Source organism: Dipteris shenzhenensis, chromosome 32, assembly GCF_047967505.1.
Source record: "Dipteris shenzhenensis isolate YYH24624 ecotype China chromosome 32, Dip_SZ_1.0, whole genome shotgun sequence".
NCBI lineage: Eukaryota > Viridiplantae > Streptophyta > Polypodiopsida > Gleicheniales > Dipteridaceae > Dipteris > Dipteris shenzhenensis.
The window spans coordinates 26,266,109-26,292,969 of record NC_141627.1 but is presented as its reverse complement, the minus strand read 5'-3'; the positions used below and the strand labels follow the sequence as shown (position 1 = coordinate 26,292,969).

Sequence of the window (26,861 nt, the reverse complement as noted above, 5' to 3'; positions counted from 1 at the left end):
AATTCGCCATTCGAGTTAAGGAAAAGGCTTGGAAGTAGCAACGCTTTACAAGGAGGAAAGCACAACAGGTACAAAACTGTACGGATTTTTCTTGACTGTAGGGACAAAATTGTACGGATTTTTGACAGTACGATTTTTTTTCTTGACAACAAAACTGTACGGATTTTCCCGGCTGTATGGACAAAATCGTACGGATTTTTGACATTACGATATATATATATATATGGGGGGGGGGGAGTTTGACGCCCTCAAGGTTCCGTTTGACGCCCGTTTTGTGTCCATACGCTCTGTCAAAAAATTCGAATATATACCGTTTTGTGTCCATACGCTCTATCAAAAAATTCGAATATATATATTCGAATTTTTTGACAGAGCGTATGGACACAAAAAAATGGGCGTCAAACGGAACCTTGAGGGCGTCAAACTCCCCCCCCCCCCCCACCCCAACACCCACACACACACACACATAGAGGCACGCACACAGAGAGAGAGAGAGAGAGAGAGAGAGAGAGAGAGAGAGAGAGAGAGCTCAATTTAGAAGGAGGTCTCGTGATGGAGATCTCACATGAGGATGAACATAAAGGTGAAACGAGCTGAGTGGAAAACCCATGGTTAGGTGACTATGAAGAAAAGCCCTCAAATGAAGAGAGACTTCACACCATCATTCTACATTTGAATTATAGCTTTAGATGTGAAAAGTAGACGTAAGGCTAATATTTAAGAAGGCTAATAAAAAAGTAGTTCATATACGAATATATCTATTAGAGAATTCGAGAAAAGAGAAGATTTGTCCTTAAAATTCTTCCGTCACAAAGTCCTTAATAGTAGGACAAGGTGTTTAACGATATTTAGCCAGAATATTGTGGTCCATACCTAATTTTGAAAAGAGTAGGCAAGGCAGCTTGTAAGTTGGAATCAAGCAAGGCTTCAAAGCTCTTTCGCAATTTCTTGTTTCTTGATTAGAGCAATCTCGCAAGCTTCATATGAATTGTTACATTGCAAGAAATAGAGGATGGTTCTGAGTGCATACCAACAATAGCCTTGGATTGGAGACAAATGTAGATGTGGAATTGGAAGACACCTACTATGTTGGTTGCATGGCATGGATTTCCTCTATCATATGCTGCTTGGGAATTTGGTTATCTGATATGGAGTGTGTTCCAAGATTTTGTAATCAAGGATGTTGATTTGGGAATAGGAAAGGTATGTGTGATATGGCATGGGATGCATTGGTTGACCATAATAGAGCTTATCTAGCTAGGGATGTATATATTATGGCATTGGATGCATAGGTTCACCATAATATAGCTTATCTAGCTAGGGATGTATATAATACACATATGCATGGATTTTATATGTGAAAACATGTGGGGGTGTATTGTAACGTGATTAGTTAGGCTATGGTTTTAAAATCACTTCTAAAAGAACTCTGATTGAGGTTCTCGCCATGGGATGTGTGAGGTCTAGGTCTCTACCATGTTTTATAGAGTATAGTAGTAGTGCCTATTGGGGTTGATTCCAAGATTAGTGTATTCGTGTAATGACTTGGTGACAACCAAGAGTACCAAGATGAGACTAGCCTTGAAGGACTTAAAAGGGCATGTGGCGTGTGCTTAGTCACAAATGTAGGCCATCATCTCTTGGTTGTATTGATGCCCTCCAGGCATTGGTATGTGCCATGTAGCTTTAGTTACTGGCACTTAGGTCACCTAGTACTTTTAGTGTCTTATGACACCTAGTACTAGTGGTACCACTAGGACACTGTCCTAGGATTTTCCTTTATTTTGTACTTTGTACTTTTATTTCATAGTTGTTGATGTGATGGCTTTCAGTGTTCTGCTCCACATTTGTACCTTCTTTCGCTTCCTTGAGCCTACAGTGGTATTAGAGCGGGTTGTTTTGATTCTGGCACAAGCATTGGCATTGCACTTGCTTCCCAAAGTGTGCGCCATCTTGCTACCAGCTTCGATTTGCACGGGCCTCAGCATCGCTACTTTTGTACAAACGCCTTTTTTGCAGCCATTTGCTCATGTGCTGCAGTGCTTCCATACAACTACTGTACAATTTGCCGTACACTTGTATCCTGCACTGCTCCTGTATAACTTGCATGGTATCTGGAGGTAATCAACCGTGCAAGTAGCCATCCGTACGCTACACTCTACTCTGAGGCGTGATCACGTACCATCGACGCACGTACGTACATGCATCGTTTTGCACAGCGTACACATGTGCCGTACAGTCAACTGCACATCGTTTGTACATTTTCCGTACATCTCGTTCAAGACTTGCGCAATAGTCACGTTAAATACGTACTTTCTCATCTGCAAATTCTCTTTGGAGTCTTTTGTGTCACATTTGCAGGTTTTTGCAGTGACATTTGCTCCTCTAGTCTCAATTTGGGGCTTTTGAAGTATCTACCCTTTGTTGGCTCAATTTCATCTTTGAAATTTGGGCATTTGAGTGCTTTGATGTCAGATTGCTAATTTGCGACACTTTTTGGGCCTTTTTTCTCAATCTACTCTTTTTTGTTGCAATTTGCCATTTAGAAATTGAGGCTTTTCACATTGGGCCTCAATTAGGCTTTTGGTACATTTGAAGATCCTTTTCCCCTCAGCTTGATTCAGATTGCAGGATATTCTCAGATTTGTAGGTTATTTTGCCACATTTGCTCAAATAGCAGTGACGTTTAATTGCTTTGATATGAAATTGGCGGTTTTCAATGAATTTGACAAGAAATTGCAGGCGGTTTGCAATGAATTTGATAAGAAATTGCAAGACATTGCAGGACGTTTGGTCACATTTGCAAAGTTGCAGCTTAATTTGGGGCTTTTCCACATTTGCCCTCTTTTTGGCCATTTTTCCCTTTCAAATTGTGGGGCTTTTGCCCTAGCTTCTATTTGCAGTGATCTTCCTTCGATTCAGCTCTCATTTGGTCACATTTGTAGTTGAAAGACTTGAGGCTAGATTCCCTCCAGAGCCCCCCATTGGGAAAGCTTCTTCATCACCGCAGATTTGCGTAGAAATTTTTGGAGGAGGCTTTGGAAATCCCTCAGAAATAGAAAGATCACTCTTTTTTTTTTGGCTTTCTATTCATGGAGGGATTGCAGTGAACCTGTGGAGATCACGATTTGGTGCTGATCCCACTTGTCCTCGTTGTCATTCTGCAGAGGAGTTAGTGCGACATTGCCTTTGGGACTGCAGTCAGAGGCGAGGACTGTTTGGAAAGGGGTTGCTCGGATACTCAGCATCTTTCGTACTTCCCCTTTCTTCATGACTTGGGGCTCGGTTGCATGGTTATCCCTTACTGGGCTCCAAGTCTTTGGCACTCTTGGTTCGCCAGTAGGTGATAGAGCCCTGCTCTCTTCAGGAAGTACCACTTACTCCCTTCAGAGCTTCTCATGCTTTAGTGGACACCTCTTGGGAGATTTTGGCTAGCATTTCCTCTTGGCACATTGATGTACAGAGGCCTTGGATGGCACCTAGATACACCCATCATAGGTGTTCACGGGTATTTGGACTGACACGGTTCACACTTTGATAGCCATATGGGCTAGCATGCAGGGCCCTTCATGGGCAGCCTCTTCTAGAAGGACTATATTTCTTCGAGTTTGGAGGGGTTCTCCCTTTTTCTTCGAGGTTTCTACCGGATTGAGATGGCACTAAGAGCCTCAATCCTTCCTTTTTGGCTCTTGAGCTTTTCATGCATTGCATGATGTATCCTGTATGGAGCTTGCTCTAACAGTTTTCTTTAATACTTAATAGAAGTCTCTTTTTGCAAAAAAAAAGAAAAGAAAAGAAAGACTTGAGGCTATTTTTGCATCACTTGGTCAGTGCACACTTACTTGTGCTATTTACTATGGCTGGCAGCAACAATGATTTGTTTGGCGTTCTCCGTGAAGATGATAAGTTGGATGGCACCAGCTATCCTATGTGGTCCTACCTTATGAAGCATATTCTAGTTGCAAGGAACTTTGGGAATATTGTTTCAGGTATTGATTTGAGGCCAGCCAATGCTCAAGTGGCTGCCCCTACTATTGGCACTTCCTCTAGGGGGGAATCCTCCTTACTCTTCTTCCTCTAGTACTCCTGTCACTACTCCTACTCGGGACCAAATCAGATGGGATTCCAGAGATGCAAATGCACACTCATGTATTGCTTTATCATACAAGAGAATCATTATTCCACACATCCGGTCATGCAGGACAGAAAAGGATGCTTGGGATAAGCTAGCTTCTCTTTATCAGGTTTGCAATGAGACACGGGTTGCATATTTGAGAAGACAATTGCAGGAACTCAGCATGCAGGAAAGTGACTCAATGGATACATATTTATTAAAGGTGAAGGACCTCATGGAGTAACTTGCAAATATTGATGAAGTGGTGCCTAACTCTCAGCGTGTTAGCACTACATTGAATGGAGTGCCAGACACATATCAAGGGTTTGCTACAACCCTTAGACTTGTAGCCAATGGTTCGCACAGATCGAGGGGGGGAATATATGTCTCACGAATTTGAGACATTTCTGAAAGAAAAAGGCATTATGCATCAGCTTATAGTGAGGCTTACACCTCAGTAAAATGGCAAAGATGAGCGGAAGAATCGCACCGCCATGGAAATGGATAGATGCATGCTCACAAGTAAGAAGTTGCCTCACAGGTTTTGGCTGGAAGGCCTCATGTGTGCCAACTATATTTTAAATGGGGCTCCTACAAAGGCTTTGAAGACTATCACTCCCTATGAGGCATGGCATGGGAGAAAGCCTTCAGTGGACCATTTCAGAGTTTTTGGTTGTGTAGCATATGCCCACATGCTTGTGGAGTTCAGACACAAGTTGTCAGATAAGGCTTTAAAATGCATTTTTGTGGGATATAGTTCACAAAGCAAAGGCTATCGCCTCTACAATCTTGCTACACGCAAGATTTTTGTTAGTAAAGAAGTCATATTCTTTGAAAATTATGCACATACAAATGCTGAATTTCAGATTCCGGCCTCTTCAGATGATGTGTTTGAGGGGATGCTTCCTATAGCATTTGGTTCCCCCGCTGAAACTCAGAATTTACAGCAACCTCCGCCAGCTCCACAAGTACAACTTCAGCCCCCAGCTGAATTGGTACAACCTCAAGGTGTGTATGAAGTTGTCAGGCGAGAAATTCAAGAGATAAACGCAGCCAAAACAGTCATGCATTGGTTGCTTCAGACTCTGAGGGAGAGTAGGCTTGAAGCTCCATTGCCTGGCAGAACTCGTAGTGCAAGGCACATGGGGGGAGCTCATTCAGTTGAATTAGCTTATGCAGGTACTCTTCTTGATGAGGAGGAGCTTGAGACTTTTGAAGAAGCCATGCACAATGAGTTGCAGTCCATTCATAAAAATCAGACTTGGGATGTTGTGGATTTGCCACTAGGTAAGAATGCCATAGGTACACGGTGGGTTTTCAAAGTCAAAAGAAAGCCAGATGGGTCCATTGATCGGTACAAGGCAAGGCTGGTTACAAAAGGATGTGCTCACAAAAAAGGCATAGATTATGAGGAGACTTTTGCTCCTACATCCAGGATGACCACCATCAGGTCAGTTATAGCCATGGCTGCAAATTTTGAATGGAATGTTCATCAGTTGGACATTAAAACAGCTTTCCTTAATGGAGACTTGTTGGAAGAGGTTTATGTCAAACAACCTCCGGGCTTAGAAATTTCAGGAAATGCACTTCAAGTATGCAAGCTGAATAAAGCTTTGTATGGGATGAAACAAGCCCCACGTGCATGGTATGCCAAAATTGATGCCTTTCTGACCAGCAAGGGGTTGCACAATAGTCCAACTGAGAGCACCCTCTACATCAAGAAGGATGGGGGGATATTTTGGTCATCATTCTTTATGTAGATGACATGCTGCTCACCGGATCAAATGAGGAAGTAATTGTAGATTTCAAGGCCCAATTGAAAGGGCCCAATTGAAAGCTACATTTGATATGTCAGACTTGGGCTTGTTACATTTCTTTTTAGGGATCCAGTTTATTCAAGAGAAATGTGGCATTGTTATGTCTCAGTCCAAGTATGTTCAAAAGGTCTTGGACAGATTCAACATGCATGATTGCAAGCCTATGTCCACTCCCATGGAGCCGGGGCTGAAGCTTACAATGCATGATGCGGGTGAATCAATTGATGTCACACTCTATAGTCGGGTTGTTGGATGCCTCATTTATCTCTGCAATACACGACCTAATATTCAGTTTTCAGTTTCTCAGGTGAGCAGGTATATGCACAGCCCAAAGATTATGCATTGGCAGGCTGTAAAACACATCTTTCGTTACTTGCAAGGTACAAAGTCTTTTGGCTTGATGTTTCCCAGGGGGGGTGACTTGCAGATGCATGCTTATAGTGACTTAGATTGGGCTGGAGACTATGATACTAGGTAGTCCACCAGTGGGAATTGTTTCTTTCTAGGACATGCTTGCATTTCTTGGTTGAGCAAGAAACAATCTACAGTGGCTACCTCCTCATGTGAAGCTGAGTACAGGGCAGCTTTCACAGCGACAATTGAATGTGTTTGGCTGCGTCGTTTGTTTGCTGATCTTCATTTTTCATTGGAGGGTCTCTCTCCGATTCGCACTGATTCAGAGTAAGAATCCTGTGTTTCATGCTCGCACGAAGCACATTGTGGTTCACTATCACTATGTCAGAGAGAAGTTGCATGCAGGAGAGATCAGTATGATCTATGTGTCAACACATGACAATGTTGCAGACATCTTCACCAAAGCACTTCCACGTGAAAAGTTTGAGGCATTTCGCAGTGCCCTGAACTTATCTCCTTTTGGTAATTGATCATTTCCTTGTACATGACATTGGCACTGCAGGGGGGTGTTAGAATTATTATTATAATTTAGCAGTGACCAATGTTATGTAATAAGTAGGTTAGGGGCACTTTTCCCTCATTTAGAGGTTTTTTTCCCTAACCACAGTTAGTTCACTAACTACGGTTAGTCAAGGATAAGGTTTTGTCACTTAGACAAAACCCATCCCACTTCTTGTATTAGTCACTTCTTCTATTGCAAGCACTACGTTCAGCTTTTTTGCTCTCACACTCTCTTGTCTAATAGATTTTTCTCAGAGATGTAATATGCTTGTAGCGACATTTCTTTTTTTTAAAGCCTTGCCAACATTGTTGTAATAATGATATTGTTTCATAATTGGCAGGAGGTATTGATACACTATTCACATCTACACTCCCTATTTCTTAATTAACCAACTCTATTAGGTTAATTAATCTGGACTCCCTATTGTTGTAATAATGATATTGTTTCATAATTGGCACGAGGCTATCGATTTACTATTCACATATACACTCCCCCCCCGGGCGCATTCTCCTATTAACCAACTCTATTAGGTTAATTAATCTACACTCCCTATCGCATATATGTTCCCTATCGCTGCCTGCTTTCTCCCTATGGCTTCCTCCGCTGCTTGGTTTCTCCCTATGGCTTCCTCCTCTGTTCCTGCTTTCTTCTCCCGCTGCCCTCCTCCGCTCCTGCTTCCTCCTCCTATCGCTGCTTGCTTTCTCCTCCTGCTTCCTCCTTCCTCCTTCCCACTCCTCCTCACCCCTCCTCCTCCCCACTCCTCTTCCTCCTTCTCACGGTCCTCTTTCCTTCTCACTCCTCAGCTCCCTGCTTCCTCCTTCCCACTCCTCTCTTCAGTCTGCTCCCGTTCTTCCTCCTTGTATTGGGAGGGCTCCACAGCCCCCCTCCATGTACTTTACCCCCCCCCCCCCCCCCCCCCCCCCTTTCCCCTCCCTTCCTCTTATAGTCTAGCGTAGAAGTTTCTCGCGATTCGGTGGCTTCTTTCAGAAGCCACCGACACATCAATTAATGTTCTAAGCGTCCTTGAAACATGCATATGCCTTACATTACGCAGCAATTGGACCTTGCATACCTTGCATTAATTAACGTTTGCGCCCCCCCTCTCGACAAAAGAAATTAATTTATACCCACGAATTTAATCTGGGGTTACCTATTTGGTTGTCTTATGTTATTAGAGATATTAGTGTGGGAGGCTAGAGCAATGCCACACATGCATTGAGCTTTCATTGATGCAGGAATGGCATGATCTTATGGAGGATGCATAGCAAATGTGATTTTTCTTCATTTGCACTCGTTTCAATTCTTTTCTTTGTATCAACCAATGAGATGGACCACATTCTTTGGTTGGGTTTTATGTGATGAAAGATTATTTAATGTTATCTCAGGGGGGTTTTGTTCCCAAGAAATATTTTTCCATTGACCGAGTTTTCCGAAACGAGGCTGTAGATAGGACACATCTGGCCGAATTTCATCAGATTGAAGGTATGAATTTTAAAGTGAAGCTATATTTGAAGAATATAATAAAGCATTTGAATCATGTCCGAGATGTTTTCTTGTTTTCTAAAGTATTGAAAATGAATTGAATTTGATGTATCATCGTAGTAGGGATGGTGCATGGGGAGTACTGAACCACATTAGGGTCATTAGTACCCATGAAGACAAAATTATAATTCAATGTAGGATGTCCTCTGTGGTGTACATTAAGTTATGGCCAAAGAAATTAGGATCCTTCATGGGGGCCACACTTGTGACAATGTTGTTTTGTTCTTTGATAGTCTCACCAATCTTTATAGGTGTTGGATTTAAAACGTCTATGGGACGGGACTCAAATAGCTATAGGGAGGGAGGGTGGAAGGAGCATAAGAAAGGCTAGAATGTGGTGCATACATGTCATAGGAAACATAAACATGGAAAAATGACATTTAGGGTTCCAAGATTCTTAATTCCGTTGGACTATCCATGATTGGAGGGTAGTAAAAACAATATTGATGGATGATGGGATATATCTAATGTTATGAAGCTTGTAGTGTCCAGTCACACTCTCTTATAGGGTTCCCTTGGATAGATTGTGCACGTGTGTGTATGTATGTATATCTTTGTATAGTGTGTCTATTTATATCTATATATAGATATAAGTATACATGTGTGTGTGTGGTGGTGAGAGCTGGTCTTTGTGCTTGTTTTTCGGTAATATCCTTTGGCAAGCTATTTGGTAGATATGCCTCTAGTCTAGATTATGAGCAGTTCTTCTGTTGGTGTCGTTACTAGGCATTGTGGTCATTATATCATGCTCGTAACATTCGATTGTACGAGCACTCTCGGTTGGATATTTATGATTTGTTCCATTCCTCCTTGCATTGTTCTCCTCAGGATGCACCTTCTCTTGGGATGTTCCTTTGGCATAGTTAGAAGTCTTTTACTACAGCTTTTAGTTCTAATTATAGCTCTCTCGTTTTGAGACAGCTACGAAGGTATATTTTTTCTAATGAAAACTGCTTTTTACCAAAAACGAAAGTGTTTGTGGGGTGCAATTTTATTTTGGTCATCTCTTGACCTTAGAAATTTTATAACCAAGATTATCGAATGTCTACCAAGCATGATCGTAAGGTGCTTCGCCTTCTTAAATGCACTTTCATCGGTTCGCCTAGGATGAACATTTATAACATTCATATTCATATGTTGGCTCATAAGGCCACCCTCTTACTCTCCTTTTTGGAGCAAGAAGTCAACCATGGGCTATTATGCTTTCCTGTATGGGTGGCTCTCTACACATAGACGCTTTTGATCATTGGACTCCAGCTGTTTTTGGGCATATGTGTGGGGCGTATTCCTAGCTGCCCCTCGCCGCATACATGATTGACAGCAACATCTAACTCATTTACACTGGTTGGGTCGTCCTCCAAATCTAGGCAATTACCTACGGTTGCAGAATATTCATTGGAGCAGTGTGTTTAATCCTCCCGTGGCTTGTCTTCAGCCCAAAAAGGCGTATTTCCTGCATTGTTTGGGTGTTTCTACGATGCAGGATGTGGTGGATGCTCGGGGCTGCACTCTTTATTTTTCGCAGCCCAGAAGACAGTACCGTCTGGGTATGCATCACATATCTATTTGGCGCACTCTTACTACTATGCTGCAGCCTTTTCAGCCTGTTCCTTGTCTGTTTATCACTCTTCCTCGGTTACATTGGAGACTCTTTGGGCTATACCTCCTTTTTGTTTGCATATCTCTCTGCTCATAAAGCTTATCATGTTTTGCTTTGACAGCCTTGGATTCAACAACATGGGAATCTTATTTTGGCATCTTCACAAGCCTCTTGCCTGGTGGAAGGCTTGTCTTCGACGCATTTGGAGTAGCAAGCTTCCTCTCAAACAATGGGTCCTTTTGTGGCGCTGTTTGGTAGGGGTCTTACTGGTGGTTTCCTTATTGGCTGATCAGCATGTTGCTTCCTCAGTCTGCCTTACTTGTTCACATCCGCTCTCATTTGGACCTCTCCAATTGCTTGATATTTTCTTTTCAGGCTGAGGACACATCTTCATGCTCGTTTTCCTAGGATTACTTTTGGCGGACAATGTTGGTTATCGGGTCGACATACTTTTTAGACCATACTATGCTCACTTCTTTTCCTGATATTGCTTTTGGGCTCTATGGTCCTTTTATCATGCCTTTAACATTCGATTGTATGGGCATTGTTCTGTTGATGTTTTTCATTTCTTTCGTTCATCCTTGCTCAGATTTCTTCCGGACGTGCATTTCTTGGAGATAAAGGGTCGCATAGACAAAAGAGAGCACGTACAAGGTACAAGGGTCGATGAGAAACGCCGTCACGTCAACTAGGATTGATGAAAAAAAGGAGTACAAGGTACTTGTACCTAGACCTAGGACTAAGTGTCCTAGGTGTCACATAGGACTAAGTGTCCTATGTGGCCTAAAAGGCACTAACACTACAAGTGCCTATATTTATGCCTACAAGGCACATACCATGGCCTATAGGGCATCACTAGAACCACCAGGAGATGGCCTACAAACCCCTCTCCATGGGATGGGCTGAAGTACTCTGGAAACGTCTCAGAATACCTTGTATTTTCTAGTCATGGTGGCACATGTTCATCCAAAAGGATATAGCCACCTATGAATGTACAAGGGATGTCAGATCATGTAACAAAGGGAATCAAGTGTAAAGCCTGTCGGAAGACTTCAAACTTGGGACGAGGAAGTGCCTTTGTAAACATATTTGCTATGTTGTCCTCTGTGGGAAGATAGGACAGCTCTATGTCTCTTGCTGACAACCGCTCCCGAACATAATGATAGTGAACTTCAATATGCTTAGTACGCGCATGAAACACTGGGTTACGTGCAATGGCCAAAGCACTCTAGCTATCAGTGTAGATAATAGTGGAGGATGTTTGGAGAATACCAAGATTTGTAAGTAACCGTCGAAGCCAAACACACTCTACTGTAGCGGTGAAAGCTGCCCTGTACTCAGCCTCACAGCTAGATGTGGCAACTGTTGGTTGCTTCTTGCTGAGCCAAGAGATACACGAATTGCCAAGCAAAAAACAATTGCCAGTATGTGACAGTGTCGGAACATCCTGCCCAGTCACTATCCGTGTAAGCATGCATGGTAAGTGAACCCTGATCACCATAGAAGAGGGCTAAATCCTGAGTGCCTCTGAGATATCTGAAGACTCTCCTCACTGCCTGCCAATGTTGTGAACTGGACATGTGCATGAATCTGCCGAGCTGAGATACTCCATATTGTAAGTCAGGTTTGGTGTGACATAAATAAATAAGGCATCCAACAGCTTGCTGATAAAGAGTGATATCACATGGTGGGCTCCCATCATGAGCTGAGAATTTGAAGCCAAGCTCCACTGGAGTAGAGATTGGCTTGCAATCCTCAAACTGAAAACAATCAAGGAGCTGTCCAATATACTTGGACTGAGACATCATGATAGCCCCCTCAACATGAGCAAACTAAATGCCCAAATAATAATGGAGCTGTCCCATATCTGACATGTCAAAAATATGTTGCAAATCAGCCTTGAAAGCTGCAATTTGCTAAGTATCTGGGCCCGTGATGAGCATATCATCCACATATAAAATCAGCACTAAAAAATCAGATCCACTCCCACGGACATAAAGAGCGGGTTCTGTCGGACTATTTTGAAAACCAAGGGATAGTAAGTGTGCATGAATTTTGGCATACCATGCCTTGGGTGGCTGCTTCAAACCATAAAGGGCTTTTCTAAGCTGGCATACCTTATTTTCAGAATTAACAACCTCAAAGCCAGGAGGTTGTGTGACATATACTTCTTCCTGCAGATCCCCATGAAGAAAAGCAGTCTTGATGTCAAGTTGGTGCACTTGCCAATGATGATGGGCTGCAATGGCAATGACACATCTAATGGTAGTAATCCTGGATGTGGGAGCAAATGTCTCCTCAAAGTCAATGCCTTGTTGTTGGGCATACCCTTTTGCAACAAGACGGGCTTTGTATCGATCTATGTTGCCATCAGATTTCCTTTTTAAGTTGTAGACCCACCGGGTAACAATGGCATGCTTGCCGGGAGGGAGATGTACTAATTCCCATGTGTCATTTTTGGCAATGGATTGTAACTCAGCTCTCATTGCATCCATCCACACTTTGCTGTCAAAGGCATCTTTATGGCACAAAGGCTCTTCATTGCAAGCTGTAGCAAGGAGTGTAAACTCAAGAAAGTGACCATGCATCTGTCTATTCCCTGATCTTGTTCGCGCAGCAAAAGGCTGATCGTGTTTGCTGTCCCTCACTGTATCAAGAAGCCATCTGGGAACTTGCCTTTGCTGTCTATTGACAGCTCTTTCTTCAATGACTGCATCATGAATAGTGTGATCAGGAAGAAACTTGCAAATCAGCATGGGCTAGTGGCTGATTATTGCTTAGTGGAGGGCTTGCAGGAGGCTCATGTTGTTGGTCAAAGTCCTCTTCTGAGGATGGCAGAGGTAACTAGGATTCAAAGGCATCAAACATGTCAACATCTGGCTTAGCTTTGCAGTCCACAAGAGAAGAAGCTGAATGTTCAGCAAGATTACATCTCTACTGACAATAATCTTCCTAGTATTTGGTTGATATAACCGATACCCTCTGCTCTCTTGGTTGTAACCAATAAATATGCATTTGATTGCCTTGTCATCAAGCTTATGTCTCAGCTGAGATGGTACATGAACATATGCAAGAGACCCAAAAACTCTCATGTGTGAAAGTAAAGGCTTCCTGCCTTTCCATGCTTCATAAGGTGTAATAGTCTTCAATGCCCGTGTAGGTGATCTATTCAGCACATAGTTGGCACACATCACTGTATCAAGCCAAAATTTATTGGGCAAAGACTTGGCCTTAAGCATGCATCTGGCCATCTCCATTGTGGACCTGTTTTTCCTTTCAGAAACAGGATTCTGCTGAGGAGTGTAAGGAGTAGTGCATGAGTGAATAATGCCCCGTGAAGACAGAAATGCATCAAACTCCTTTGACATATACTCTCCCCCCCTATCTGTGTTGAGGGTGACAAGCTTGCATCCTGATTCATTCTCAACCATATTCAGCGACCCCTGAAAGCATGAGAAAACTTTAGATTTGGCTTTTAAAGGATATACCCAGTAATATCTTGTGAAATCATCAATGAGAGTCATGAAATATTTGTACGCTCCAATGGCATTTGTCCTCATTGGGCCACAGACATCACTGTGCACTAGCTGCAATTTCCTTTGTGAGAGTTTTGGACAATTCTTTTGAAAAGGAAACGGATGTATCTTACTCAAAAGACAACCCTCACACACATGTTTGGAAACTGTGTGAGTTTGAGGTATATCTTTTTCCATTTGCTATGAATGTAGCTTTGCAAGAGCTCTATAATTGAGATGACCCATTCTCTGATGCCAAAGATGAGTTTCAGCAAGTTGTGAATCTGAAATAGCAAATGCTTTAATAGAAAGTGCAGCTGAGTGATGATCAAGGTGATAAAGCCCCTTTTGCAAAGTGCGAGTGAGAACTATGGCATTGTCATCACGAAGATCATAAACTAGGTGTCTGTAGCCATCAAAAATCACTCTGAAACTTGAAGTAGCAATTGCTGAAATTGAGATCAGGTTGACTTCAATTCCAGGCACAAAGAGAACATTTGTCAAAGTGACAGGATGACTTGAAATAGATGTGAGCTGCACATCTCCAATTCCTTTTACAGCATATGAAGCATTATTAGCACATGTGACAGTCTCGAGTGAAACAAGTGTCTGCAAGATGTGACATGCTTGGAAGCACCACTATCAAAGTACCAGGACTAAGCATCATTAGCAGTAAAGAGTGCATCAGCTTTGGAGGGATCAAATGAGCAATGGACAGCCCATGCCCAATCATCCTGAAGAGCATGTGCATGTGAAGCATCTGCTAGCTCATGCGATTCAATAGCATGTGAGGCATTAACTCTCAATCCTGCTTTCTTTTGCTCCGAAGCAATGCGCTTCCTGCATTCTGAAATGTCATGTCTAGGCTTGCGACAATAGTTGCATCTTTTCTTCTTCGACTTATCTGCTGTATTTTTAGATACATGGGAGGAATTGCAGCTACTATGCGCAGATTTTGGCTTGCCCATAGGCTTGGAAGCCTTGCCTCTTCCTGTCTGCTGTGAAGCAAATGCATGATTATGAATAATGGCCTGTCTATTAGCTCGACTTTGCTCTTCCTGCAAAAGCAAAGTAACTAGCTGATCAAAAGAATAGTGGTCTGGATTACCCATGGCCACTAATCGAAGGGTTGTAGCAAACCCTTGGTATGTATCTAGCAGTCCATTCAATGTGGTGCTGAGAAGCTGTGAATTTGGCACCACCTCATCAATGTTGGCAAGTTGTTCCATGAGGTCCTTGACCTTTGTCAGGTATGCATCCATAGGGTCACCTTCATTCATACCGACTTCCTGTAATTGCCTTCTCAAATATGCAACACGAGCTTCATTGCGAATCTGATAGAGAGAAGCCAATTTATCCCAAGCATCCTTTGCTGTCGTGCAAGACTGGATGTGTGGAATAATGATTCTCTTGCATGATAAAGCAATACATGAATGTGCATTTGCATCTCTTGCATCCCATCTTGACTGTTCCTGAGTAGGAAGAGCAACAGTAGGAGTGCTAGAAGATGAGGTATCAGGAGGAGTACCCCTTGCAGAGGGACCAGTAGTAGAGGCAACCACTGTAGCATTGGCTGGCCTCAGATCAACCCCAAAAACAATATTCCACAAATGCTTTGTAACTAGAATATGTTTCATAAGATAAGACCACATCGGATAGTTGTTGCCATCCAACTTATCATTTTCACGAAGAAGGGCAAATAGATCTTGATTGTTCCCAGCCATAGCAAATGTGATACCTTGAAAGAGACTTGAAAACCCAAGAGCCTCAAGGCTATCACTCCAAAAGCTTGCTGTCCAAAAATGACAGCAAATATCTGCAAATTCCAATCCAAATCAACCCAAATGTGAGTGTGGCAAGCAATGTTCACTGCAAAAACAGGAAATCTGGCAAAAGCCCCAAATTTAATGAGGGCAAAAAGGCCAAAAAGAGGGCAAATGCAGAAAAGCCCCAAATTTTCCTGAAATTTTTTGCAAATTTGACCCAATGTATGATAATCTGACCTAGTGTATAGCCTCAAGGCTTGAAAGTCCAAAAATATGAGTTATTGTGCCAAACACCGGTTGAAATTGAGCTCCCAACACAAAAGCCCTAAATTTTGTTGAACTGAGTGATGACGTGGCACAATGTGACAGTCCTGAACCTGAAATTAACTGAAAACTTCAAATTTTGGAAGGATTTCAGTTGTCAACCTTGTCCAAAGTATTGTATTGACATGTTGAAGGTCCAGATGTCAAAAGCCCTAAATTTTTCTGTTGGAAATTAGGGTTTGACAGTAAAAACTATCAAAAACTGTAAAATACTGCAAATGTTGCTTGTGAATCAGCTTCTGGTCCTTTGAAATTAGGACTGAGACTCAAAAGGCCTCTGTAGGTAGAGTATAACAAACCACGAAGCTGCTGCAGGAGGTTGAAGTGCAAAAGACAGCTGGAGCGTAGCTGGAACAGCCCTTAGACACCTCGAACTTAGTGCGTGGCTGGTAGTATCTCCTTTGGAGGGCTCTGAACAGGTCGCGATAGCAGAACGTCTTCAGCAGATGACTGGGGAGAGGTCACGGGAGCTAGGCGCTTGTATTTGGGTCTGGTTAAAGTCGCGGAAGCTAGGCGTTTGGAACAGCTCTACAAAGGTGACGACAAATGGTCACGGGTACTGTGGAGGACCTCGAAAATGCTGCAGCTCAAGCTTACAAGCAGTTGCCTCAGTCTAGGAACAGCAATGAGGCGCTTTGTGGTGACAAAAAACACTCGAAGCCTTGGACAGCAACTGGAGGAAATGTACGGGATCCATACGTATCTACACGAACGTCCGTACAGTTGTACGAACATTACGGAAAAGAGGCGTAGGAAGTAGATCCGGGCTCTAATCCACTGAAGGGTCACGTAGACAAAAGAGAGCACGTACAAGGTACAAGGGTCGATGAGAAACGTCGATGAGAAACGTCGTCACGTGAACTAGGATTGATGAAAAAAAGGAGTACAAGGTACTTGTACCTAGACCTAGGACTAAGTGTCCTAGGTGTCACATAGGACTAAGTGTCCTATGTGGCCTAAAAGGCACTAACACTACAAGTGCCTATATTTATGCCTACAAGGCACATACCATGGCCTGTAGGGCATCACTAGAACCACCAGGAGATGGCCTACAGGAGACCTGCCTAGTTGGAAGTTTCTATCAACGTTTTCAGTCTTTAGGAGTAGCTGTTCCACTTTGGGACAGCTATGAATGTTTATTCTTTTTAATGAAATGGCTCTTTTACAAAAAATGTGTGCGCGTGCACGTGCACGTATGTTTGTGTGTACATACATACATACATATAACTATATATTGATACGCGCGTGCATTCGTGTGTGTACGTACATACGCATGTACATGTCAAGAGTGCTGTTTCTTGTTTGACCTATATGAGAGAGAGAGAGAGAGAGAGAGAGAGAGAGAGAGAGAGAGAGAGAGAGAGATGTATTAACGTCTTCGAAAGGCCTCGTGGGACTATGAGACAAAGTACCGTATCAAAATGACACATTCTCATACAAGCCACAAAGAGCTGACACAAAGGTCTCACTAGACTAAAATCAGAAATACAAAAACATAAACTCTAGGGACTAATAGCTAGACTCAGTCTCAGAGTAGGAGTCAAAAGATATGTCTAGGTGCCATGGTGGCTCTTCTGTGAGCTGCAAATTGTCTCGTATTTGCGTCTGTCTGGTCGTCTCATATTGTGGTGGGGGGCGTGGTCTCCAAGCTCTTTGTATCCTGTGGCCATATCAATAGTAATGCCTCTAGTCAGGCAGTCTCCTCCCAATAGAGTTGTAATGGACTGGACCTCCATCGTGCATGCTCTAGTCCGTCGCTGTAGCATGGGTGGCTTCAGTGTCTTTGGATGTATCTCTCCTCGTCGTTATCTCATCTCAGTGGTCCATACTAACCTCATGTCGTTGATCTCCTTCTCTATCCTCGTGCGCCTACCCGATTAGGGTTTTTGCACAGCCGCCTCAATTCTTCCTCTGTTTCCAGCCTGCCTACTACCTCTACAGCTTGCCTTCATTGCTGCCCTCATTTTAACTCTCTTTTGCAGCTTCTTGCGCCCCTTTCTGACCGCCTAGCCTCTCCACAGCTTACCTTCCAAGAGATGTGTACACGTGTGGAAATTTGAGCCATTTCGCCATTTCGGAGCTGTTTCATCCTCGTTTTTAGGGTTTGGAGGCTGTTGCAGCACCTTCTATGAGCATTTATTGCAGATCTTCGTCACTTTTGGAGGCATTTTTGACCAGTTTTGGAGCTGCTGCTTGCATTTTTGAGTTGTTCTAGGGTTGCTGCTGCAGAACTGCCTTCAATAGAGTCCTTTTCGGGGCTAGTCCAAGCCTCTAACTTCCCTAGAACTGCTGACTTGCTGGTGCATTTTGGTCCACCTGTACCTCTACTACAGCATCTCGGTATAGTTTGGAGCTTGTTTGCTGAAGTGCTTCACAAATTCCGAGTGGTATCATTGCATTGACGCCCCTCCAGCTACCTTCTTGAGGATTTCGGACCTGTTACAGCACCTAGAGCAGTCCTCACGCCCACAAGTGCTCTTTCCTTGGCTCATGTCTGCGTTTCGAGGCATCTACTTGCTGCTCTTTGATTCAGGTTCACTTAGTTCTCTATTTCAAGGCGTATTCTTGTTGCTTTTCCATTAGGGTTTGCTGGACACATTTATTCACGTCTTTCTCAAGTTGCTGATTCATTTTAGATCCCTAGACCAGCTTCTTTATTGGCTGGTTATCTATTTCAGTTTGCTGCCTTTGTTACCTCAGTTTGACACTATGGAGCCTTGTCCTCGAGGTGAAGACTCATCAGCACCACCTTTAGCTAGGGATGAGCAGCATGACAAAGCACTGTTGCTGATTGGTGTGAGTATGGTCAACAAATTGCTTCATCAACTTGACCTCACTACTTCAGCCAAGGAGAACTTGGACAAGCTCTAGAATATTTGTGCTACATCTACTGGAACTACAGGAAGCTTCATCTAATATGTTGCATGATCTATTCCTCTCTGAGGTGGTAGATGATGCTTAGTTCTATGTGCGTTTGTGTTGAGTCAATACAGGTTCTCAGCCTTGAGTTGTCCCTCTAAATTGAATGTATTTGGAGTCAATAAGGGGTACTCTCCTGGGGTGTTCCCCAAAAATGAATGTATTGTCTTCTACTTTGGTGTGATGATATTGAGCACCTAGTTCAGAGTAAGGGGGGGGGGGGGGGGGTGACGAGTGATGGTTTTCCCTTGTTGGTCGCAAGTTGAGTGAGAAATCACTATCACACAGGAGGTGTTGGATAGTTGGACTTGCTCTTTGCAGTATTGCGGTGAAGGGGGGATCGGTCTACACCTTGTGTGTTGGGTCTCACACTCTTTGCTCTGAAGTGGGTTGTAGGAGATATCACAGCCAAAGAGTGTGTTGATGTGATGTGTTGGTGTGTAGTACTAGGAGATCTAGTACTAGTGATTGTGTGAGTCATGTGTGAGTGCCACGTGCCACTTGGGACTTATCTCATATGCACTTGTTGCAAGTGTGTGAGTGTGTAGCCTATAAGGCTTGTACTTCACTTCTCTCATTTAGTGATGATGAATGAATGAAAGCCTTCATGGTTTCTACATTTGTGTACCACTTCTTCACTCCCTAGCAAATTGAAAGAGTGCAAACTTTTAAATACCTAGGGGTGGATATACCAGCAAATCACAGGTGGAGTGATTGTGTTTAAAGAAGGATTGATGCAGGGTGGGGTAAGTACTATCAGTTTGAGAATGATTGCAGGAATAGTGACACTATAAGATGGGGTATTAGACAAATCCTTTTTGATGCATATGTTGTACAGACAGTGTTATATGGGGTGGAAGTTTGGGGAGGAAGTATCTCAGCATCAAAATGGGATGATATCGAGAAGATGCAAAAATCATTCATCAGAAGGCACTTGGGAATCAAAATTACCACACCCTACTCAATCATGCTTCTAGAGACTGGCACCAAACCAATTGAAATAAGGGCATTGGAAAGAGTTTTCAAATACATCAAGAAGGTCAAGGCCATGGACATACACAGACTACCAAGAAAGGCATGGGAAGCAAGTAGAAGACTTCAAAAAACAGATAAGAGTAAGATACTATCCTCAGGATGGTGGCTAGATATTCATGGCTGGTTCCAAAGGTGGGAAGGCATATTTAGATAGCCCCTCAGACAAAATGGATGAGGAGGCACTGCAAAAAGCGCTCCTTGAAGCATTGCATCATAAATGGCAATCAGCTAAGAAAAGAGCTAAGTTTGAATACTATTGCCAACATATTAGTCCCAGCTATTGGAGCACATATGCTCAAGCAAAGGACAACGTTCAAAGATACATAAGCATGCCATACCTATTAATGTCAGGCGTAATATTGCAAGTATGCGTACCCGTTCTCATATGCTAGAGGTGGAGAGAGGAGCCTGGGGAGATTACTTCAAGAGATCGACGAATTTGCCAAATGTGTGATTTGCAGGACGTGGAGACAGAAGCACATGTTTTATTGACATGCCCACATAAGGAAAGATTTTCAGAATGTCGTAGAGAGGCACTCAAATCTTGTGAGCCTACTCACGCATGTACATCCTCCTATCTTGGGCACATATATTGGTAGGATTCTTAAGCACAGAGAACAATGCGATGTCGTAGGCTATAAAGCAGTGATACTGTGTTACTTTATCGCCCCTTCCTCTTTGGAGGACAGAGACTTCCTTTTTTGTATCTTCTCTGATCAGATGAGGTCCCATGGGTCGTTTTTCGGCCCCCAGAGGACGATAATACAACATTCTATTCTATTCTATTCTCTCCCTCTCAGGGAGGCTAGAGTATCCGTGCTCATAAACCATACACAAGAGACACATATTAGCCCTAAATACTTTGGCGCCCCTTTTTATTTCTTCTGTCAATGGAATATGCCTTTACAACAAGGGCTCACCCTTGCACTTTGCTTCACAGGAAATTCCACTATCCAAGCAAATTCTTGGCTTCAATAGGCATCCAATTCCAAGCACAAACTAGCATCCAACATCCATGGCAAGGCTAAGGTATTCCGGAGTGTTTGTGACCAAGTGAAAGCTGAAAATGCATTCCACAAGGCATTGAGGTTGCTAAAGAGTGTTTGGCAGTCCCAAAATCCAATGTCCAGCCTCTTAGGGAGACAAATGACACAAGTCCCAAAATGCACAAGTGACCCCAGGGCAGGATGAAACTCACAACAGTGACCAATCTAGACACACTCTTTATTTGGGTGTCAATTCACGGCCCAATTTGGCCAAGAGAGAAATTAGATCACCCCTACGGCTCGTTGCACACAATTCAAGATAGATACCTGGCCGTACGGGTTTGATTCATGCTTATCGATGCAATTGGTTGGACGTACGAGTTGTTTGCACACATCACAAGGCTCATCTATAAAGATTCCCCTCTCCTGCTCATGACGCTCTCTCTCTCTCTCTCTCTCTCTCTCTCTCTCTCTCTCTCTCTCTCTCTGTGTGTGTCTCTCTGTCTCTCTATAAGCAGACGATTCCTTGCTGCCACTTGCCTTGATCCTTTGCTGCCCTCTTGAGGTGTTCTAGCTGGAAATTATCTACCAAGGTTTTGGTTCGATGCCATCAGGAGCCGGTTCGAGCCCATTTGTTATTATTTTTCAACTCCATTGTTATTGAAGGTCTTCTATGCATTGTTGGGGGCATGGAGAGAGGATAGGTGCGAGGCCAAAGCTCGCCCCTCTTCCATGGACAGCGGGTACAGTCGTTTTGACCTGCATTTTGATTCTTTTGATCATTTCGGAAGCTTGTTGTTGCTCCTTGTACGTCAAAAGAGCAACCACGTGGCTCATTAAAGCCTCTAACCTACTCTATAAGGCCAAGTTTTGCCTTCGCTTGGGCCCAACATTTTGGGCAATGTTGGGCCCTCTTATTACTTGCCTTGGCCTAGCACTTGGGCCTAGTAGGTGCACTTAGAATTAGGTCCTACTTTAACATTAGTTCCAAGGGACTTTTAGGAGTTTCGCACTTCCTCTAGGTTGGTCCCCAAAGCCAAGGTATAGTCACGATTTATTTGCCAACAAAAATCACGTCCTGGTGACAGGTAGGATCACTCAACATGTAGGTTTCGACGATACTTTTGCTCATTTTGTTGAGCATGATTGGGCCTTCTTTACATGGCAGCTATGATGTTTCATTCGGTACATAAAAGTTTTTAGAATCCTCCAAGTTAAGAATGGTCAGTTTGCACTTGATAGCGACAGCTAGTGCATGGTGGAGTGCACACGGGTCAGCCCCAAAGAGGTGGAAGGACTTCAAGAAAGCCTTCTACCAGCAGTTTATGCCTAAACAGTTTAGAGATCATGTTCTTTAAGATTGGGACAGTTTGCATATGGATGCAGGAGATACAGTGGATGTGTACAACCAAAAGTTTTGAGATGCTTATTTGCAGGTTGCACCTTTCAAAAAGATCTCCAAAGGAACCCAAATGAGAAAGTACAGAGCAGGTCTCAGTCCAAGAATTCAGGCAGTAGTGAATGCTTTGGGGCTAACAAGAGTCTAGGAGGCGGTTCGCGTGACCAAGTGCTTTGAAGACTCTAGAGTTGCCCTTAGTGGCATGTAATTAGGAAAGTAATGTAGAAATTGACAAGTGGCAGGCATTGCAACAGTTTTTTGTTGAGAAGGGCATTGCACATCAATTTGCGGTGAGGTATACTCCTCAACGGAATGGGAAGGCTGAAAGGAAAAATTGATCACTTTCGGAGATGGGGAGATGCATGCTAAAAGAAAAAGGGTTTTTGGATGGAGGCTATTTTGAATAGGTGTCCTACAAAGGCTCTTAAGGTCATGACACCTTATCAAGCATGGTTTGGTCATAAGCCCGATGTTGGTTTTGTAGCATATGACATGTGGCTCAAGAGTTGCGTGACAAACTTGATGACAAGGTAGAGAAGTGCATCTTTGTTGGCAACAATAGTGAAAGCAAGGGGTATGGACTCTATAATCATGTGAAGAAGGTTATTACTAATGGGGATGTTATATTTGCTGAAAATGGAGATCTGCCATATGACATGTGCCTCGAGTTGCATGACAAACTTGATGACAAGGCAGAGAAGTGCATCTTTGTTGGCTACAATAGTGAAAGCAAGGGGTATGGAATCTATAATCATGTGAAGAAGGTTATTACTAATGGGGATGTTATATTTGCTGAAAATGCAGATCTGCCCTTTGCTGGTTTGGATAGAAAGCAGGGTCCCTCTAAACCCTCTGACAGGCTACTATCCATTTCCTTTGATGCTGCATCTGATAAGCGAGTGGAAAATCATAAGCTGTAGCAAGATACTCGAGTGGTGATGCCTCAATTCAACCTATGGCTGCGCCCGTTTCTCAGGAAGAAATTGATGATGCCGTTGTCTGTGGAAGTACAACAGTGAGGAGTGGGGAGCTTCAAGAGGAGGCCTATGTTTCTCAGCCCATTAGATTTGTGGAACTTGGTGGGGAAACCAAAGTATGCAAACTGAGAAAGGCCCTATATGGCTTGAAGCAAAAGCTTCTCGATCTTGGTATGCAAAGATAGGTGCCTTTTTGACCAGGCAAGGAATGCAAAATAGTCCACATGAGAGCACCCTGCATGTCAAGAAGGAAAGGGGGGATTTGCTCATGATTGTTCTCTATGTCGATGACATGCTGCTCATTGGTACTAATGCTGCACAAATTGTCGATTTTAAGGCTGGCTTACAGCAGACATTTCAGATGTCAGATTTAGGGTTGCTTCACTACTGTTTGGGCATCCAGTTTATATAGGATGATAGAGGTATTGGGTTGTTGAAGTCCGAGTATATTGGTAAGCTCCTAGAACGGTTCAGATTTCAGAATTGCAAGCCCATCTCTACTCCTTTGGAGCCGGGGTGTAGAGAAGGGGGTAGGGACAGATTTGGAGAAAGGGGAATAGAGGAGCAGAAGTGGGAGAGGAGAGAGAGGGGGGAAGAGGGAGAGGAAGGGTAGGAGAGAGAGAATGAGGTAGGAAGAGAGGGAGAGATTGAGAGGGAGTAGGAAAGAGGGAGAGAGAGAGTGAGTGAGCGTAGGCAGGAAGGAGGAAGGGAGAGTAGATAGGATTAGATGTCACATCAAAAAGTCCCTTACAATCCTTTTGGGTTGACTTATATAGTCCGCCACAGTTCCCACATTTCCCCTACTATTCTCCCATCTATTTCCCCCTTAAAATCCTTCTTTTTCCCACCTTCATTACAGCCATCCCTTCCCAAAGAATTTTGCCCTCAAAATTTCCAAGAGGTTGCCGTGGATGAGAAGGATACAACAGAAACTGATCAGCTCTGTAGGAGATAGGGATAGTCTTGCACAATGCTCTTAGGTTGCCAAGAATTCTCATCTTCCGTTAAACCTTTCCATTTGATGAGGTATTCTGTGTAGGCTTTGTTCCTGAGTACATGATCTCTGAAGCCCTTGATTTGCTCCGGCACATAGATTATGTGGCCCTCTTCATCCATAGGAGGCAGCTCAGGAAGAACCTGGACATGCTGTCCGACATGTGGTTTCAGCAAGGATACATGGAAAGCATTATGGATCTTGGAGGTACTGGGTAGTTCCAACTGATATGCTACCTGCCCAACTTTGCGGATGATTTTGTAGGGGCCATAGTACCTGTGGGCAAGCTTTGTGTTGGTATTACCTTTCAGCGAGGAATATCGATTCTTATGGAGACGTAAATGCATATAATCCCCTTCTTCAAAAGATAAGTACCTCCTTTGTTCATCCGCATACTTCTTTTGCTTGGCTTGGGGATCCTGCATATTCCTCTTAGCCAACTGCAGAAGGGCATTCATACTCTCCAAATCATTCCTTGCTTGCTGATTTTTCACAGCCAAGTCTGCAACCCTGGAAGGCATTCCCACTTTGCATCCATACATAGCCTCGAATGGACTCATGCCAATAGAGAGGTGTTTGGTGCTGTTGTAGCAAAATTCAGCCAATGCTAACCATTTGTCCCAAGACTTCTGCGTGTCATGACAGTAATGCCTTAGATACTCCTCCAACCACTTGTTCACCCTCTCTGATTGTCCATCCGTCTGTGGATGATAAGCAGTACTAGGCGCAAGGGAAGTACCAACTGCAGTGAATAACTATTGCCAAAAGTGACCCATAAATTTAGCATCCCTGTCACTGACAATCTCCTGAGGAAAACCATGGTGCTTGAACACATACTCAATGAATTGCCAGGCAACCTGTGAAGCGGAGTACCGAGTTCTAGTCGGTATGAAATGGGCCTGCTTAGTCATCCTGTCAACCACCACAAATCTGCTATCCCAACCCTTATCTGTAGAAAGCAAGCCTTGTTGGCAAGGCAAACATTCACTGACAAACTTAACCACATCTCGCCACAAACCATCCCAAATAAAGCTCTCCTTGACTTTTTCATATGTTTTTGTGATACCCGTATGCCCTGACATAGGGGATGAGTGCATTTGCTGTAATACCATCAACCTGTACTTGGAGTCTGGCACAAGATAAATTCTGTCCCTGCACCATAACAGTCCGTGGCGGAGCTGAAATCGAACATGTCCTTGGCTGGACGGACTCTGTAACTCCACAAAAATAGGAGCTGCATCATAATTTTGCATGTATTCCTCCTGAATCCCAAGTATCCACTCCTGATGAAGCGTGGAAATGGCAGACAGTTTGCATGACCACATCCAGGACAAGGCATCAGCAACCACATTCTCTTTCCCCTTTCTATATTCAATGTCAAAATCATAGGACTGAACTGCAGCCAGCCATCTCTTCTGCTTCATGGATAAATTAGGCTGCGTTAAGAAGTACTTGAGTGTCCTGTGATCCGTTTTGACCTTAATCTTGCTACCGTACAGGTAGTGGTGCCGTTTTGCAAAAGCATGCAAGATTGCCAGCATCTCTTGATCATAAACATGATAATTCATTTCTCTGGCATTAAACTTCCTGCTCTCAAAAGCAATCACACCATGCTCTTGTTTTAGGACAGCCCCTAAACCTTTGCCATTGGCATCCGTCTCAATAATGAAAGACCGTGAGAAATCAGGGCACACCAATACAGGTGCATTGCTAAGGGCATCCTTGAGGTTATCAAAGCTGAGTTGTGCTGCTTCTGACCATTGGAAGGCATCCTTTTTCAGCAAATCAGTGAGAGGGGCAGCCCTTTTGGCGAAGTGCCTAATGAATTTCCTGTAAAAAGAAGCAAGACCCAAGAAACCTCTGAGCTGCATGGTATTTTGTGGCTGCGGCCACTCCTTAATGCATTTCACCTTAGCTGGGTCTACCCTGATTCCGTGCCTGCTTACAACATGACCAAGATATTCAACCTCCTCTGCCATAAATGTGCACTTGCTAGCCTTGGCATAAAGCTGATGCATCCTCAAGATTTCTAGCACTTGTCGGACATGGTCAATGTGTTCTTGTGCATCCTTACTATAAATGAGAATGTCATCGAAAAATACCAGCACACATTTGAAAAGAAGGTGGTGTAAGATCTTGTTCATGAGTGCCTGGAAGGTGGCTGGTGCATTAGTCAAACCAAAAGGCATCACCTTGAACTCATATAATCCTCTTTCTGTACGAAAGGCAGTCTTATGCTTATCACCTTCTTTCATCCTGATCTGATGGTAACCTGACCTCAAATCAATCTTCGTGAAATACTGAGCATCCTTGAGTTCATCCAGCAGGTCATCAATCCTGGGAATAGGAAACCTGTTTTTAATGGTGGTCTTATTCAATTCTCTGTAATCAATGCACATACGAAAAGAGCCATCCTTCTTTTTCACCAGGAGTACTGGAGATGCAAATGGCGAGGTGCTATGAGCAATGAAGTTTTTCTCAAGCAAATTTCGCACCTGTGTTGCCACTTCTTCCCGTTCAACCTTAGAGAGTCGGTACGGGGCCTTGTTTATTGGTTTACTACCATGTTCCAGGATTATGGCATGATCAACATCTCTTTTTGGGGGCAACTGAGATGGCATATCAGCAAACACATCCCCAAATTCTAAGAGCAATTTCTGTATTTCACAATTATCCACATGGGGAATACCACCCTCCTGAGGTACAGAGACATTCAATGCATAAATGGCACTTCCATTCTTGAGCTCCCTAGCTAGCTGCCTTGCTGAAATGACCTGCAATTTCTGATTCACAATGCCCTGCAATGTAACAGTTCTACCCTTGTGGCAAAACTCAAGAGATAAAGCATTCAAATCTATACTGATTTTCCCCAGGGATTTCAGCCAATCACAACCCAGGACAGCATCTATGGGTCCCATATCCAATGCCAAAAGATCACCTGCAAACTCATAATGATC

General features: G+C 43.4%; 1 protein-coding gene across 3 annotated transcripts in view; it reads left to right on the top strand.

Moving 5' to 3' along the window:
* LOC147880521 (phenylalanyl-tRNA synthetase, putative / phenylalanine-tRNA ligase) overlaps positions 1 to 26,861 on the top strand; it is a 127,885-nt gene that overhangs the window by 91,064 nt on the left and 9,960 nt on the right. For all 3 annotated transcript variants that reach the window (XR_015540559.1, XM_087370718.1, XM_087370717.1), the window contains exon 13: positions 8,233 to 8,329. Coding sequence is in view for 2 of the 3 variants with exons in the window: in XM_087370718.1 (XP_087226844.1) it covers positions 8,233 to 8,329 (97 nt within the window). In the remaining variant the exon portion in view is untranslated. The remainder of the gene's footprint in view (positions 1 to 8,232; positions 8,330 to 26,861) is intronic.